This window comes from Choloepus didactylus, chromosome 1 (genome assembly GCF_015220235.1).
Source record: "Choloepus didactylus isolate mChoDid1 chromosome 1, mChoDid1.pri, whole genome shotgun sequence".
Lineage (NCBI taxonomy): Eukaryota > Metazoa > Chordata > Mammalia > Pilosa > Megalonychidae > Choloepus > Choloepus didactylus.
Window position 1 is genome coordinate 189,701,876 of NC_051307.1, and position 17,571 is coordinate 189,719,446.

The following is a 17,571-nucleotide window of genomic DNA, read 5'->3' on the forward strand; positions in this document are numbered from 1 at the left end:
CTTTTTTAGTATTTACATCAAAATCCTAGAATAGTTTCCATTGGGAAAGAGCAGGGATTTAAATTTTAGAATGTATAGACTGTGGATACCACTTATTCTACCTGGTAACATAAAATCAGAAGGTGAGACATGTCTTATTATTAAGTAAACTCTCACTTACCCTCCTTAAACATTGAAATGGGACTCACTATTGGAGACAGACTTCTTTTAAGGAAGTGGCTTCATTTGTGGTACCGCATAGAATCCAGAATAAGTTTGAAATATGCTTTTTGTATGAGGATATATGCAATACGTTTTAATGGTTTTTGGTTAGTACTTAAATTTCCTTAAAGCAGAATGGAAATGGAAAGCAGTAAGTTTTTGTATGTGTGTTATGTATGCGTTGAGTTATAAGTCATTAGTTATTGATTGGTTTAGAAATTCTGATTTAGTAAGAGATGTTAATGCTCAACTGATCTTGATCACTGTCAGCATTCTTGTTTTTTTGATATAGTTCAAGATAAAGACTGTCCCTTAAACCCAATTTTACATCTATCGTCAAGCCTATGTATTTAAGTTGGTTTATCATCTGAGGGAAAATTTGTATGCCTTACTTATTGCATTTGAATGAGGATGTTGAATTGAAAGATCTCAAAGGGTGGTGGAAAGAGGGAGAGAAGAATTAAATGTAGATTAAAATTATGGAATCAGATCTATCCGTTAATCATTATGTGATGGATAATCAGGTAAATTAGGAAAACTTTTTTAGTGAATTAAACACTAAAATTAGAATATAATGTAGTATAATCTTAAAATTTACTGAATGTGGTTGAAAACTTAATTACTAGAAAATTATATCTAGGAACTTTGGGGCTTTTTTCTTAGGTTTGAAAAAGTGAGAGCACATTTATTTTTATACTGTACTGGATTCTGGAATTTTAAGAATAGAAACAAGGAAAATTCTTTTGGTTTTGACTATATCCAGTATTGTTTTATTTTGCTTAATTGACAGAAGACTTTAATTTAAACTGTATTTTGCTGGAAAAGTTTTGAAAACTATCTTTAGGCCCTCCAGAGTCTGTCGTAGATATTTCTGTGAAGTGGTTAGAAGTACTGAAGCACATTTTACATTCTGCATAATAACAACAATGATGCTGATGACATCCAAACATTAAAAAAAAAAGTCATTCTTTTTCCCTTTTTTCCTTTCTCATTTAAGGTTAGCACAAACTAAGCAGTAGGCACTCTTATATAATCTCTTTCCCTTAACTGGTCACTTTACTTGACTGATTTTTTTTAAGTGAAGAAACCAGTTTTTTGTTACCAGCAAGGGTTATTTCTGTATGCTTGACACTAGAATTTGTAGTACAAGATTGTCTGAATAAAACAAAAATGACATTTTCCTTTTTTTTTTTTTATTTTTCAATATATTTATGTCTAAAAATTACCATCTTGGTGTCTGCAGTCAAATCTAGTAATGTTAAAGTCTTGAAAAATAATTTCCGCTAATTAACACTTCTTGGAAACTTAGAACTTATTTGAACATCAGTTTTATGCTTTGGGCATATGTAGTGAATAAATTGGATAGGTTTTTTTTTTTTTTTTTTTTTAAATTTAAAAAATATCTGATTACCAAAGAAGTTTTTTTTTGGTTAACATTGAACAAAGCAAGTTGTATTTCCTAGTTGTTACCAGAATTTTGCCTTTTTGTGTACTTAGTGAAATTTGCCATTAAAAAATGTTTTAGAACAGATTTTTGTCTATAGATATGCAATTCCCATGCCCAAACTACTCTCTGTTAAGCCAAATTGTGGGTCAATTAAAAAGTTTCCTGAGTTCCCACATATGCTACTGGGAGTGAAAATACTTACATGACAATGAACTGTCTCTTCTGGACTTAAATTTCTCAATAGGATAAAAACCCATCCTGAAAATTGATGTTTTGTTTATAGTACATCTCTGTAGTAAAGGGAAGTATAGGGTTTTATATTCAGTGAGTGACTAAAGGAAATAATTGAAGATGACAATAGCAGTAGGATTTCTCAAGGTATTGTTATGCCAATAATATGTGTGTGTATCTGCACACATGCATACACCCATGCCTGTATATACACATATGTACTTACATACCTACCCATGCATATATACATACATATACATAAGCACAAATAAATATTTCTTGGTGCCAAGTTACCAGCTGTTGCATCCATCCTGTCTGATTTTGTTTGGTGCTGGGTGAGCTGTTTGTCTTCCTTAAAGACCTTTTTACTCTAACCTAGTTGACTGATTTTGCAGGGCCTGAATTTTTACTAATCTCATTCAAGAACTCCCTGCTGGTAGTGCCTTTCTATATACTGTTGTATCAGGCAAAGCTTTCTTTTTAGTTAACTGAAAATAGCCCTAGTTAGAAACTCATTTCAGAATACACTATTTCAGAATACATTGTTTTAATGTGTAATTCAGCCAGTAAATGTTAAAAAAAAAAATTATCCTGCTTTTTAAAAATATGGTTAAGAGGCTTTTAAAAATAAGATTTGCTAAAGAATCATTTTTCCATTATTAAAAATGTCCTAATGTGTATACAATAATATTACATAATTATTGATAATAAGTTAAGAACTGTATAGCAAACAAAAAACAATTGAAAGTATAAAGTACAGAAGTAGGGACAAATCTTCATTTCTTTGGATTTTATATTCATTAGGACACCGGTGGGGAGAGTTGGGAAATGTTTAGTAATTTATTGTTTTTTTGTTTGTTTGTTTGTTTGTTTTCAAACCTCTGCACTTAGGCTCATGTAGACAGTCTTGAAATCCAAACCCACAACTCAATGACACACTGGTTTCAGTGACTGGACATTTCTTGTGACTTCATTGAAAAACTGAGAAATCTCTCTTGACTTAAAACCATGACCAGAGTTTAACCTGTCGTGCTACTGCTTCTTTTAGTTCCCAAGAATGGAATGTAAAACACTTTAGTCAAATGATAGTATTTCTTGAGATACTTGTTTTCTACTGTTTTCATTATAGCTTTTGAGGAACTTGAAAAAGCCTTGAGTACAGCCCAAAAAACAGAAGAAGCACGGAAAAAAATGAAGACAGAAATGGATGAACAAATAAAAGCTATTGAGAAAACAAGTGAGGAGGAACGCATCAGTCTTCAACAGGAATTGAGTCGGGTGAAACAAGAGGTTGTTGATATAATGAAAGTAAGAATAATTCTAGTTTGAAATGTGTACAACAGTTTTGAAACTGAAGTCTGATGTTTTTCCTTCAATCTGTGACTGTAAAGAAGAGTTAATTTGTACTTTAGATCAATCATGACTGTTTCAAGATGTTCAGGCTATAGCAAAACAGCACTTCGCTAGAGACATGATTTTAATACCTAGGTAATTCTTTGAATCCTTTTAAGCTTTGCTTTCTGTCCAGTGGCTCATACCATAAACTGAGATGTGCTTTCCCTGCTTTAGGCTCCCTGACTCTAGGCTCCTTGAAGGTAGGCTGCTCTAGTAGCTTATCCTCTGTAAAACCTGGCTAGGTAGGCATTTGCCTTAATGTGTGCTTCCGGGAATGTGGCAATAAGTGAATGAGGGGTTAGATTGGCTCTTTCTAAATGTTTTGAAGGATCATTATTCCTTAATGTTCTGGTTACTTTAAAAAATATATATAGACCTCATTTTCAAAATTAGCTTCTTGAAAGGGTCTCTTTTCAAAATTAATGAGTTTTTCAAATCCCATAGATTTCCATTTTTTCAGAAATGTGAATGTCATCATCGTGCCTCTCTCAACTCTTAGCTCCCTTCTCCACCCATTTTTCTCTGCTTTGGTTTGCCTGTTTTCCCTCTTGTCATTTTTGCCTTTGTTGCCAGGCCCATTTAATCCTGTTCCTTTACTGACTCTCCATTTGTATTCTTTTTTTTTTTTATCTTCATTTTATTGAGATATATTCACATACCATGCAGTCATACAAAACAAATCGTACTTTCGATTGTTTACAGTACCATTACATAGTTGTACATTCATCACCTAAATCAATCCCTGACACCTTCATTAGCACACACATAAAAATAACAAGAATAATAATTAGAGTGAAAAAGAGCAGTTGAAGTAAAAAAGAACACTGGGTACCTTTGTCTGTTTGTTTCCTTCCCCTATTTTTCTACTCATCCATCCATAAACTAGACAAAGTGGAGTGTGGTCCTTATGGCCTTCCTAATCCCATTGTCACCCCTCATAAGCTACATTTTTATACAACTGTCTTCGAGATTCATGGGTTCTGGGTTGTAGTTTGATAGTTTGAGGTATCCACCACCAGCTACCCCAATTCTTTAGAACCTAAAAAGGGTTGTCTAAATTGTGCGTAAGAGTGCCCACCAGAGTGACCTCTCGGCTCCTTTTGGAATCTCTCTGCCACTAAAGCTTATTTCATTTCCTTTCACATCCCACTTTTGGTCAAGAAGATGTTTTCCGTCCCACGATGTCGGGTCTGCATTCCTCCCCGGGAGTCATATTCCACGTTGCCAGGGAGATTCACTCCCCTGGGTGTCTGATCCCACGTAGGGGGGAGGGCAGTGATTTCACCTTTCAAGTTGGCTTAGCCAGAGAGAGAGGGCCACATCTGAGCAACAAAGAGGCATTCGGGAGGAGGCTCTTAGGCACAACCATAGGGAGGCCTAGCCTCTCCTTTGCAGCAACAGTCTTCCCAAGGGTAAAACCTATGGTAGAGGGCTCAACCCACCAAACCACCAATCCCCTATGTCTGTGGTCATGTTAGCAACCATCGAGGTGGGGTAGGCCAATACCCCTGCATTCTCCACAGGCTCCTCAAGGGGGCACTACATCTTTTTTTTTCCTTGTTTTCCTTTTTTTTTTTTTTAACTTTCCCTTCTTTTTTAAATCAACTATATGAAAAAAAAGTTAAAAAGAAAACAAACATACAATAAAAGAACATTTCAAAGAGACCATAACAAGGGAGTAAGAAAAAGACAACTAACCTAAGATAACTGCTTAACTTCCAACATGTTCCTACTTTACCCCAAGAAAGTTACATAATATAGCAACATTTCTGTGAACTTGTTCCTACTATATCCATCAGAAATTAACAGACCATAGTCATTCCTGGGCATCCCCAGAACGTTAAATAGCTTATCTGTTCTTCTTGGATTATTGTTCCCCCTTCCTTAATTGCTCTCTATTGCTAGTTCCCCTACATTCTACATTATAAACCATTTGTTTTACATTTTTCAAAGTTCACATTAGTGGTAGCATATAATATTTCTCTTTTTGTGCCTGGCTTATTTCGCTCAGCATTATGTCTTCAAGGTTCATCCATGTTGTCATATGTTTCACGAGATCATTCCTTCTTACTGCCGCGTAGTATTCCATCGTGTGTATATACCACATTTTATCTATCCACTCATCTATTGAAGGACATTTAGGTTGTTTCCATCTCTTGGCAATTGTGAATAATGCTGCTATGAACATTGGCGTGCAGATATCTGTTCGTGTCACTGCTTTCCGGTCTTCCGGGTATATACCGAGAAGTGCAATCGCTGGATCGAATGGTAACTCTATATCTAGTTTTCTAAGGAACTGCCAGACTGACTTCCAGAGTGGCTGAACCATTATACAGTCCCACCAACAATGAATAAGAGTTCCAATTTCTCCACATCCCCTCCGGCATTTGTAGTTTCCTGTTTGTTTAATGGCAGCCATTCTAACCGGTGTTAGATGGTATCTCATTGTGGTCTTAATTTGCATCTCTCTAATAGCTAGTGAAGCTGAACATTTTTTCATGTGTTTCTTGGCCATTTGTATTTCCTCTTCAGAGAACTGTCTTTTCATATCTTTTGCCCATTTTATAATTGGGCTGTCTGTACTATTGTCATTAAGTTGTAGGATTTCTTTATATATGCAAGATATCAGTCTTTTGTCAGATACATGGTTTCCAAAAATTTTTTCCCATTGAGTTGGCTGCCTCTTTACCTTTTTGAGAAATTCCTTTGAGGTGCAGAAACTTCTAAGCTTGAGGAGTTCCCATTTATCTATTTTCTCTTTTCTTGCTTGTGCTTTGGGTGTAAAGTCTAGGAAGTGGCCGCCTAATACAAGGTCTTGAAGATGTTTTCCTACATTATCTTCTAGGAGTTTTATGGTACTTTCTTTTATATTGAGATCTTTGGTCCATTTTGAGTTAATTTTTGTGTAGGGGGTGAGGTAGGGGTCCTCTTTCATTCTTTTGGATATGGATATCCAACTCTCCCAGCCCCATTTGTTGAAAAGACCATTATGACTCAGTTCAGTGACTTTGGGGGCCTTATCAAAGATCAGTCGGCCATAGATCTGAGGGTCTATCTCCGAATTCTCAATTCGATTCCATTGATCTATATGTCTATCTTTGTGCCAGTACCATGCTGTTTTGGCAACTGTGGCTTTATAATAAGCTTCAAAGTCAGGGAGTGTAAGTCCTCCCACTTCGTTTTTCTTTTTTTAGAGTGTCTTTAGCAATTCGAGGCATCTTCCCTTTCCAAATAAATTTGATAACTAGCTTTTCCAAGTCTGCAAAGTAGGTTGTTGGAATTTTGATTGGGATTGCATTGAATCTGTAGATGAGTTTGGGTAGAATTGACATCTTAATGACATTTAGCCTTCCTATCCATGAACATGGAATATTTTTCCATCTTTTAAGTTCCCCTTCTATTTCTTTTAGTAGAGTTATGTAGTTTTCTTTGTATAGGTCTTTTACATCTTTGGTTAAGTTTATTCCTAGGTACTTGATTTTTTTAGTTGCTATTGAAAATGGTATCTTTTTCTTGAGTGTCTCTTCAGTTTGTTCATTTCTAGCATATAGAAACATTACTGACTTATGTGCATTAACCTTGTATCCCGCTACTTTGCTAAATTTGTTTATTAGCTCTAGTAGCTGTATCGTCGATTTCTCAGGGTTTTCTAGATATAAGATCATATCATCTGCAAACAATGACAGTTTTACTTCTTCTTTTCCAATTTGGATGCCTTTTATTTCTTTGTCTTGCCGGATTGCCCTGGCTAGCACTTCCAGCACAATGTTGAATAACAGTGGTGACAGTGGGCATCCTTGTCTTGTTCCTGATTTTAGAGGGAAGGCTTTCAGTCTCTCACCATTGAGTACTGTGCTGGCTGTGGGTTTTTCATATATGCTCTTTATCATGTTGAGGAAGTTTCCTTCAATTCCTACCTTTTGAAGTGTTTTTATCAAAAATGGATGTTGGATTTTGTCAAATGCTTTTTCAGCATCTATTGAGATGATCAATTGATTTTTCCCTTTTGACTTGTTAATGTGTTGTAATACATTGATTGATTTTCTTATGTTGAACCATCCTTGCATGCCTGGAATGAACCCCACTTGGTCATGGTGTATGATTTTTTTAATGTGTCTTTGGATTCGATTTGCAAGTATTTTGTTGAGGATTTTTGCATCTATATTCATTAGGGAGATTGGCCAGTAGTTCTCCTTTTTTGTAGCATCTTTGCCTGGTTTTGGTATTAGATTGATGTTAGCTTCATAAAATGAGTTAGGTAGTGTTCCATTTTCTTCAATGTTTTGAAAGAGTTTAAGTAAGATCGGTGTCAGTTTTTTCTGGAAAGTTTGGTAGAATTCCCCTGTGAAGCCATCTGGCCCTGGGCATTTGTTTGTGGGAAGATTTTTGATGACTGATTGGATCTCTTTGCTTGTGATGGGTTGGTTGAGGTCTTCTATTTCTTCTCTGGTCAGTCTAGGTTGTTCATATGTTTCCAGGAAATTGTCCATTTCTTCTACATTATCCAGTTTGTTGCCATACAGTTGTTCATAATATCCTCTTATAATTTTTTTAATTTCTTCAGGATCTGCAGTTATGTCACCTTTTTCATTCATTATTTTGTTGATATGGGTCTTCTCTCTTTTTGATTTTGTCAGTCTAGCTAGGGGCTTGTCAATCTTGTTGATCTTCTCAAAGAATCCACTTTTGGTGATATTTATCCTCTCTATTGTTTTTTTGTTCTCTATGTCATTTATTTCTGCTTTAATCCTTGTTATTTCTTTTCTTGTACTTGGTTTAGGATTGGTTTGCTGTTCATTTTCTAGCTTCTTCAGTTGATCCATTAGTTCTTTGATTTTGGCTCTTTCTTCCTTTTTAATATATGCGTTTAGTGCTATAAATTTCCCCCTTAGCACTGCTTTTGCTGCATCCCATAGGTTTTGGTATGTTGTGTTCTCATTTTCATTCATCTCTATATATTTAGCAATTTCTCTTGCTATTTCTTCTTTAACCCACTGATTGTTTAGGAGTGTGTTGTTTAACCTCCAGGTATTTGTGAATTTTCTGAGTCTCTGATGGTTATTGACTTCTAATTGTATTCCATTGTGGTCAGAGAATGTGCTTTGAATAATTTCAATCTTTTTAAATTTATTGAGGCTTGTTTTATGCCCCAGCATATGATCTATTCTGGAGAAAGTTCCGTGAGCACTAGAAAAGTATGTGTATCCTGGTGATTTGGGATGTAATGTCCTGTATATGTCTGTTAAATCTAATTCATTTATCAGATTGTTTAGGTTTTCAATTTCCTTATTGGTCTTCTGTCTGGTTGATCTATCTATAGGAGAGAGTGATGTGTTGAAGTCTCCCACAATTATTGTGGAAACATCAGTTGCTTCCTTTAGTTTTGCCAATGTTTCTCTCATGTATTTTGTGGCACCTTGATTGGGTGCATAGACATTTACGATTGTTATTTCTTCTTGCTGAATTGCCCCTTTTATTAGTATGTAGTGGCCTTCTTTGTCTCTCAAAACATCCCTGCATTTGAAGTCTATTTTATCTGAGATTAATATTGCTACACCTGCTTTCTTTTGGCTGTAGCTTGCATGAAATATTTTTTTCCATCCTTTCACTTTCAGTTTCTTTGTGTCCCTGTGTCTAAGATGAGTCTCTTGTATGCAACATATTGATGGTTCATTTTTTTTGATCCATTCTGCGAATCTGTATCTTTTAATTGGGGAGTTTAATCCATTTATATTCAACGTTATAACCGTGAAGGCATTTCTTGAATCAGCCATCTTATCCTTTGGTTTATGTTTGTCATATTTTTCCCCTCTCTCTATTAATATCCTTTATTGTACCCATACCGAATCTCTTTAGTACTGAACCTTTCTCCAAGTCTCTCTGTCCTGTCTTTGTTTCTCTGTCTGTAGGGCTCCCTTTAGTATCTCCAGTAGGGCAGGTCTCTTGTTAGCAAATTCTCTCAGCATTTGTTTGTCTGTGAAAAATTTAAGCTCTCCCTCAAATTTGAAGGAGAGCTTTTCTGGATAAAGTATTCTTGGCTGGAAATTTTTCTCACTCAGAATTTTAAATATATCGTGCCACTGCCTTCTCGCCTCCATGGTGGCTGCTGAGTAGTCACTACTTAGTCTTATGCTGTTTCCTTTGTATGTGGTGAATTGCTTTTCTCTTGCTGCTTTCAGAACTTGCTCCTTCTCTTCTGTGTTTGACAGTGTGATCAGTATATGTCTCGGAGTGGGTTTATTTGGATTTATTCTACTTGGAGTTCGCTGAGCATTTATGATTTGTGTATGTATGTTGTTTAGAAGATTTGGGAAGTTTTCCCCAACAATTTCTTTGAATACTCTTCCTAGACCTTTACCCTTTTCTTCCCCTTCTGGGACACCAATGAGTCTTATATTTGGACGTTTCATATTATCTATCATATCCCTGAGGTCCATTTCGATTTTTTCAATTTTTTTCCCCATTCTTTCTTTTATGCTTTCATTTTCTATTCTGTCATCTTCGAGGTCACTGATTCGTTGTTCAACTTCCTCTAGTCTTGTACTATGAGTGTCCAGAATCTTTTTAATTTGGTCAGCAGTTTCTTTAATTTCCATAAGATCATCCATTTTTTATTTAGTCTTACAATGTCTTCTTTATGCTCTTCTAGGGTCTTCTTGATTTCCTTTATCTCCCGTACTATGGTCTCATTGTTCATCTTTAGTTCTTTGAGTAGCTGCTCTAGGTGCTGTGTCTCTTCTGACCTTTTGATTTGGGTGCTTGGTCTTGGGTTATCCATATCGTCTGGTTTTTTCATATGCTTTATAATTTTCTGTTGTTTTTGGCCTCGTGGCATTTGCTGATCTTGATAGGGTTCTTTTAGGATTTGTAGACCAATTGAAGTCCTTATCTCTAATTTATCAGATCTACAGCTTTGTGGAGTACGCTTTCTCTAACTAACCATCAGGTGGCATCCACGAGCCACCTGTTCTCCACAGGCCAGTTCTCCCCTGCTTAGCCGTTTTGGTGAGTGGGGGAGTGAGTCTTGTGGGGTCCAATTGGTGTACCAAGCTTGCGTGTGTAGTTGGTGTTGCCTGCCCTGTATATGGGGCGTGTTTCTGGGCAGTCAGGGAGGGGGGTGGCCCTAACAATCAAATCTCCCTGGTGATCCTAGAGTTTTAAAGCTGCTGCAATAGTCTAATCCTTCAGTTCAGTCCTGCCACAGTTTGTCTCTGCCACTGACCCACAAGTCCTTGGTATTGGCGTATGGCTCCTGAGACTTGCAAGTGGGCCCCTCTTCCAGGCTGTGCACCCCGGGTCCTCTGTTGAGGGATGACTGTGCTATGTCACAGGTGAGTGCCGTCCCCCCAGGGCAGTTCTGGGCTGCTGGGCTGTGTAGGGAGGCTCCCAGTCTGCTGAAATGATGGCTGAATGGGGCTTTGTTAATTCACACTGCTCCACCTTCCCAACTCTGGGACAATCAGCTGAGGTTGCAGGGAAGGCTAATGTCCACGCCCGGTTTTGTGGTGTGTGCCTGTTATTTGAAGCACTTCCGTCACACTGGGTTGTCTGGGGCAGCTCTGGGCTATGGGGCTGGCGATGGGCAGGAGTGTTTCGTGTCCACCAGGATGATGGCTGTGAGCGGACACCCCCCTTTTCTTGGGAAGTTGTGGTGTTTAGTGAATTTTCTCAGCCACTGAATTATTGCCTTTTGTCTCAGAGCTCTCTTAGTTCTGCTCTTGACTTGACCCGCAAATTGCAAGTCTTTGAAGCTTTCTGTATTGGGCTTCTTAGAGTAATTGTTTTAGAAAAAGAAAAAAGGATAAAAAAAAAAAAAAAAAAAGGGCCCTCCTCAGAGATCTAATGGGTTATTGAAATGCTAATAGACAAAGCAACCAGGGCCATTAAGGAAAGGTCCACAGGGCAGAGAGATCAGCTTTTCTTCGGGATTTGCATATGCGCCTTAGGGCCTGAGCTCTGCCCTTCCCCTTTCTATGTTCACCAGAACTCGAAAAATCCTCCGCTTTTATTTTGGAGTTTTTCATGTTGTTTTTTTCTCTATGCCTGTCTCCTCTCTGCTGGGCTGGCTGCTCTCAGATTCTCTGGTGTCTGGTCTCAGTCTATCTATGGTTGGAGTTTGGATCAGTAGAATGAGTTTCCGATAAGGGCTGCCATTGCAGTTCTCCCTTCTCTTTCCCGGAGCTGACAGCCCCTCCTCCCACGGGAGTGAGCCTGGCAGGGAGGGGCGCGGATCCCCTGGCCGCAAAAACTTATAGATTTCGCTGATCTCAGCAGTTCCACGTTTTCATGAGTGTTGTATGAAGTATGCCCAAAGTCAGATTGCTCTGTGGTGTCCAGTCCACGCAGTTCCTGGCTTTCTACCTACTTTCCTGGAGGAGTAACTAAAACATACAGCTCACCAGTCCGCCATCTTGCCCCGCCTCTCCATTTATATTCTTGATGTTTGATTATGGCCACTACACTCGTTCAAGATAACATACAAATCTGAGCACTTGAGGCTTGGATTTCAATTGCAGTGTATATTTTTGCAACTCCCTGGTAAGATTCTGTGCTTATATATATGAATACATAGTGAATATTATACAAATGATCATATTGTGCATACAGATAGAATGAGGAGTAAATTATATTCTTTTCATATGTATATTTTCTTTTGAACTATAGACGCCTTTCAAAGTAAAAATTATTTGTGACAATTACTGGATATACAAGGCCTTAATTATAACCAAGTGACTGTATTTTAATTTTTTAAAAAATCAGTCATAATGTAATAAATAATGTCACCATGGTACCTAACAACTTAAAAATGATATTATTTGGAAAGATAATATGGCATATTTATATAAAAATAACAAGATAAAAAGAAGAGTACTTAGTAAAAAGTAAAGTTCTCTCCCATTCTAACCCTTCAGTTTCCTCTATTATTGTTTTCTGCATATCACTCCTAGAGATAGTCCTGTATATAATTTCTTTTAGTTTTTGTATCCTTTCTCCTTTTTAAATACAAAAGATAGGATGTTATATATGCTGTGCTATATTTTGCATTTTCTACTTAATTGTCTCTCTTGGAGATTGTTTCTTATCCATTGATAAAGAGCTCTCCGTCTTGTTTCAAAGGTACTTGGGATGCTAGTGTATGAAAGCCCCATCCATTGTATGAATGTCAATCAGTGGGAGACTGAATAACTGTTCATAGATATTTAGGTTGTTTTCATTTTTTGCTATTGCAAATTATGACTATCCTTAATACATATTTGCTCACGTGTATTTCTTTAGGATAGGTTTCTAGAAGTGGAATGTTACTCAGACAGAAATTAAGTGTATTTTTAATTTTGAAAGATATTGCCTAATTGCTATAAGCTCTAAGGAGAACAGATTCTCACAAGCAATGTGTTAGAATATGTTCCCCCCTCCAAGATGGTGTTGCCTAACTATTTTATCCTTTCAAACTCTTTAAGTGAAAAAAAATGATATCATTGTGATTTTAATGTGCATATCTCTTACAACTATGATGAATATGGTTTTTCTCTTTGAGTTGCTTGGCCAAATCCATGACTCATTTTTCTAATGGTCTTTTGGTCTTTTTCTTATTAAATTGTAGAAGCTCTTTACTTATAGTGGATATTAGCCCTTTAGGCACAGGGTGCTTTTTTTTTTTAATATAATAAATTTTATTTTGAAATAAATTCAGTCTTACAGGAACAGTTGCAAAAACAGTACAAACCCCATACATAGAACTCCATCATACCCCAACCCCCCTTCCCCAATATCCTGATCCACCACCTTTAACATCCTGTCACACCACCATTTCTTTCTTACCTTCCCTCCCTCCCTCCCTCCCTATCATCCATCATCTATTGCTGTGTCCACTGAACATATGAGAGCAAGCTGCACATATCTTTGAACAAACAATATAATTCACATATACCTTTCCCATGGACAAGAACATTCTTTTATGCAGTCTCATTAAGCGCAGATAAAAAGTTCAAGAAATTCAACATTGATATAAAGCTTACATTCTGTATTTCCTTTTTTTTTTTTTTTTTTCCTCGTGTCCCATCTGTATGCCTTTGAGCCTCCTCTCCTCCATCTTCAGATCCCATCCAGGATCATCCTTGGCATTTAATTGTCATCTATTTAGACTGACTTCTTTTTTTTTCAATTGTGGAAACATATATATATAGCCTAAATCTTCCCATTCCACTCCCTCCCTAGCATTCCATTAGTGGGATTAATCACATTTAGAATGTTGCAATGCTATCTCCTTCCCACTGTCAATTTCTAGAAGTTTCCCTTCACCTCAAACAGAAACCCTGCTCTCATTTCTTAACTCCCCATTGCCCTTCCCTCCACTTCTGAGAACCCTTACTCTACTTTTTATCTCTATGGTCGTATTCTCTGATACTTTCTTTGTGTTTACTGTGGGGCTTAAATTTAACATCTTAAATCTATAACAATCTTGTTTTTCTTTGATACCAACTTAACTTCAATATGACACATAAACTATGTTCCTATACTTCATCATTCCCCCACCTTTATGTAGTTCTTGTCTAAAATTACCTATTTTACATTGAGTCCAAAACCACTGATTTATCATTACAGTTTATGTATTTTAGATCCTATAGGAAGTAAATAGTGGAGTTATAAATCAAAAATACAGTAGTATTGGTATTTATATTTACCATGTGATCTTTACTGGAAATCTTTATTTCTTCATGTAGTTTCAGTCAGTTGTTTAGTGTCCCTTCCTTTCAGCCTGCTCAACTCCCTTTAGCATTTCTTACAGTACTGATTATTGGTGAAGAAGTCCCTCAGCTTTTGATTATCCGGGAATGTTTTCATCTCCTCCTCATTTTTATCCTCCAGGTGTTTGTGAATTCTCCAAGTCTCTGATGGTTATTGACTTCTATTTATATTCCATTGTGGTCAGAGATTGTGCTTTGAACAAATTCTTTTTTTTTTTTTTAATTGAGTCTTGTTTTTATGTCCCAGCATATGGTCCATTCTGGAGAAAGATCTGTGATCACTAGAGAAAAATGTGTGTCCCAGTGACCTGGGATGTAATATTCTATATATGTCTGTTAAAATTCCCTCTATCTCTCTCTTCTTTCTTTGTTTCTCTGTCGGTAGGGCTCCCTTTAGTATCTGAAGTAGGGCAGGTCTTTTATTAGCAAAATCTCTCAGCATTTGTTTGTCTGTGAAAAATTTAAGCTCTCCCTCAAATTTGAAGGAGAGTTTTGCTGGATAAAGTATTCTTGGTTGGAAATTTTTCTCTCTCAGAATTTTAAATATGTCATGCCACTGCCTTCTCAACCTCCATGATGGCCGCTGAGTAGTCACTGCTTAGTCTTATGTTGTTTTCTTTATATGTGGTGAATTGCTTTTCTCTTGCTGCTTTCAGAACTTGCTCCTTCTCTTCAGTATTTGAGAGTCTGATCAGAATATGTCTTGGAGTGGGTTTATTTGGATTTACTCTATTTGGAGTTCACTGGGCATTTATGCTTTGTGTATTTATATTGTGTAGAAGGTTTGGGAAGTTTTCACCAACAATTTCTTTGAATACTCTTTCTAGACCTTTACCCTTCTCTTCCCCTTCTGGGACACCAATGAGTCTTAAATTTGGACGTTGTATTTTATCTGTCATATCCCTGAGATCCTTTTCGATTTTTTTTATTTTTTTCCCCATTCTTTCTTTTGTTCTTTCATTTTCTGTTCTCTGGTCCTCAAGGAGGCTGAGATGTTGTTCATCTTCCTCTAATCTTGTATTATGAGTATCCAGAGTCTTTTTAATTTGGCCTACAGTTTCTTTAATTTCCATAAGATCTTGTATTTTTTTATTTACTCTTACAATATCTTCTTTATGCTCTTCTAGGGTCTTCTTTATGTCTTTTATTTCCTGTGCCACTCTCTTCTTCTATGTCCTTTATATCCTGTGCCATGCTCTTGTTGCCTGTCTGTAGTTCTTTGATTAATTGTGCCAAGTACTGTGTCTCTTCTGATATTTTTATTTCGGTGTTTGGGTTTGGGTTCTCCATATCGTCTGGTTTTATCATATGCTTTAAGATTTTCTGTTGTTTCTGGCCTGTTGGCATTTGCTTTACTTCATCTTTAATTTGTCAGAGTTGCAGCTTGGTGTGGTGTACCCTTTCTCTAACTCACCAGCAGATGGCGTCCATGAGTCACCTATTCCCCTCAAGTCAGTTCTCCCCAACTTTGTCTTTGTGGTGCATGGGGATCTGATTCTTGCGGGGTCCAATTGGTGCACTTAATTTGGGTGTGTTGTCGGTGCTGTCCGCCCTCAATGAGTGGCATGTGTCTGAGCAGTTAGGGAGGAAGGGCAGCTTTAATAATCAAACCTCCCAGGTGTTTCCAGAGATTTAAGGCTGTTCTCTGCCGCTGACCCAAAAGTCCTTGGTATTGGTGTAGGTTCCCTGGGATCTCCGAGTGGTTTCCCCTTCCCTGCTGTGCTCTTCCAGGACCTCTGGTGAGGTGGGGAGGGCCGTGCCACATCACAGGTGTGCACCGGCCTCCAGGGAAGCCCTGGGACACTGGGCTGTGCAGGGGCGTTCCCAGCCCACTTCAAAGATGGTTGAATGGGACACGTTAACTTCCCCCTTCACATAGCTCCACCCTCCCAGCTCCAGGACAATCAGCCGTGGGTGTATTCAAGGCCACTGTCCACGGCCAATATTGTGGCATGTGAGTGGTGCTGTGGGAAAGACTTCCTGTCACACTGGGTTTCTTGGTGTGGCTCTGTGCTGTGGATTCAGCCCCAGGCAGGAGATCCCCTACCCGCCAGGGAGATGGCTGCAAGTTGTGCGTTTTTTTCTCCTTTTTAGCCTATAATTCTTGACTGGTGTGAGGAGGTATGGCTGTGTTCCCCCAGACTCTGGGGTCTCGTTCTGAATGGAAAGGGCCCCACCCCTTTCCTCTTGGAGAAGATAGACCCCTTAGGGAGAGGTTATTAGCATTGCAGTGGTGTCTCTCTCTCTGCTTGTGCTATCTCCACCCTTCTCTGAGTCGCAGCACTGGGAACTGAAAATGGCTGGGGCTTTCTCCACTGAGCCGAAGAAGAAAGATAGTCCCCTTCAGACCTAGTCCGAGGCGACCCTCCAGCTCTCCAAGGTCAGTCGTTACCCAAAGCCTCTGTCTATTTTTGGGGGATTCGTACCTGTAGTGAGCAGTTCACACTTGCTACTTAAAACCCCAGTTGGAGCTCAGCAGAGCTGTATTCGCTTGCTGGGAGAGAGCTTCTCTCTGGCACCACGAGGCTTTGCAGCTTGAGCTGTGGGGGAGGGGGGGGTCTCACGACTTGGATCCTCAGGTTTTACTTACAGATTTTATGCTGTGCTCTCGGGCATTCCTCCCAATTCAGGTTGGTGTATGATGAGTGGACAGTCTCGTTTGCCGCCCTCCTCCCCCCGCCGCAGTTATTCTGGATCGTTCATAGTTGTTTCTGGTTTTTTTCACTTGTTCCAGGGGGGCTACTTAGCTTCCACTCCTCTCTATGCCACCATCTTCCCTCTCTCTCACAGGGTGCTTTTATTATTTTTTATAATAATTTTTCTCAGTTTACTATTTATTGACATTGTGATTTTTTACTTTTGACCATGCAGAAATTTTTCTTTTCCCAGTAGCTGAATTTATGAGCCTTTTCCTTAAATGCTTGTCTGGATTTTGTATTCTGCTTTAAACACATTCTTAATCCTGAGATCATTAAAAAAAATTCTTTTCTGGCACTTTTATACTTTCATTTCTCATGGTTAAATCTGTGATTTAATTGAAATTTATTTGGTGTAAGGAGTGAGGTAGGAATCCAACTTAAATTTTTTTCCGGATGACTACAAAGTTGTCTCCAAAGCATTTGTTTAATAATCCATTTTCCCCCCTCTGATATGTTATATTATCTTTATTGCATACTAAATTATTATAATATTAAACATAGTATTTTTCTATATTCTCTGTGCTATTCCATTGCTTTGCCTGACCATGTACTGGAATTACACTGTTATTACTTTAGTTTTATAATATATTTTACTATCTGGTAGCCTCCCATTCTTATTTTTCGAAAGAATATATTGGCTATTCTTATGTGTTTATTTTTGTCTAGTGACTGCCTCTCCATTCTGCTGATAGTTTTATTTGATTATATTATATTTATATACTTATTTAGGGAGGTTTGACATTTTTGTAAGACTGAGTCTTATTATTCTAGAACAAGGCCAATACTTAAAAAATTGTTACATATTAATATAATTAATAATACATTAGTATATTGATATAATTGCTAATTAGTA

At 37.7% G+C, this 17,571-nt stretch overlaps 1 protein-coding gene across 9 annotated transcripts in view; it reads left to right on the plus strand.

The window, feature by feature from the left end:
* GOLGA4 (golgin A4) overlaps positions 1-17,571 on the plus strand; it is a 124,243-nt gene that overhangs the window by 58,463 nt on the left and 48,209 nt on the right. For all 9 annotated transcript variants that reach the window (XM_037847247.1, XM_037847263.1, XM_037847255.1 and 6 more), the window contains one exon: positions 3,009-3,187. In XM_037847247.1, coding sequence (XP_037703175.1) covers positions 3,009-3,187 — 179 coding nt within the window. The remainder of the gene's footprint in view (positions 1-3,008; positions 3,188-17,571) is intronic.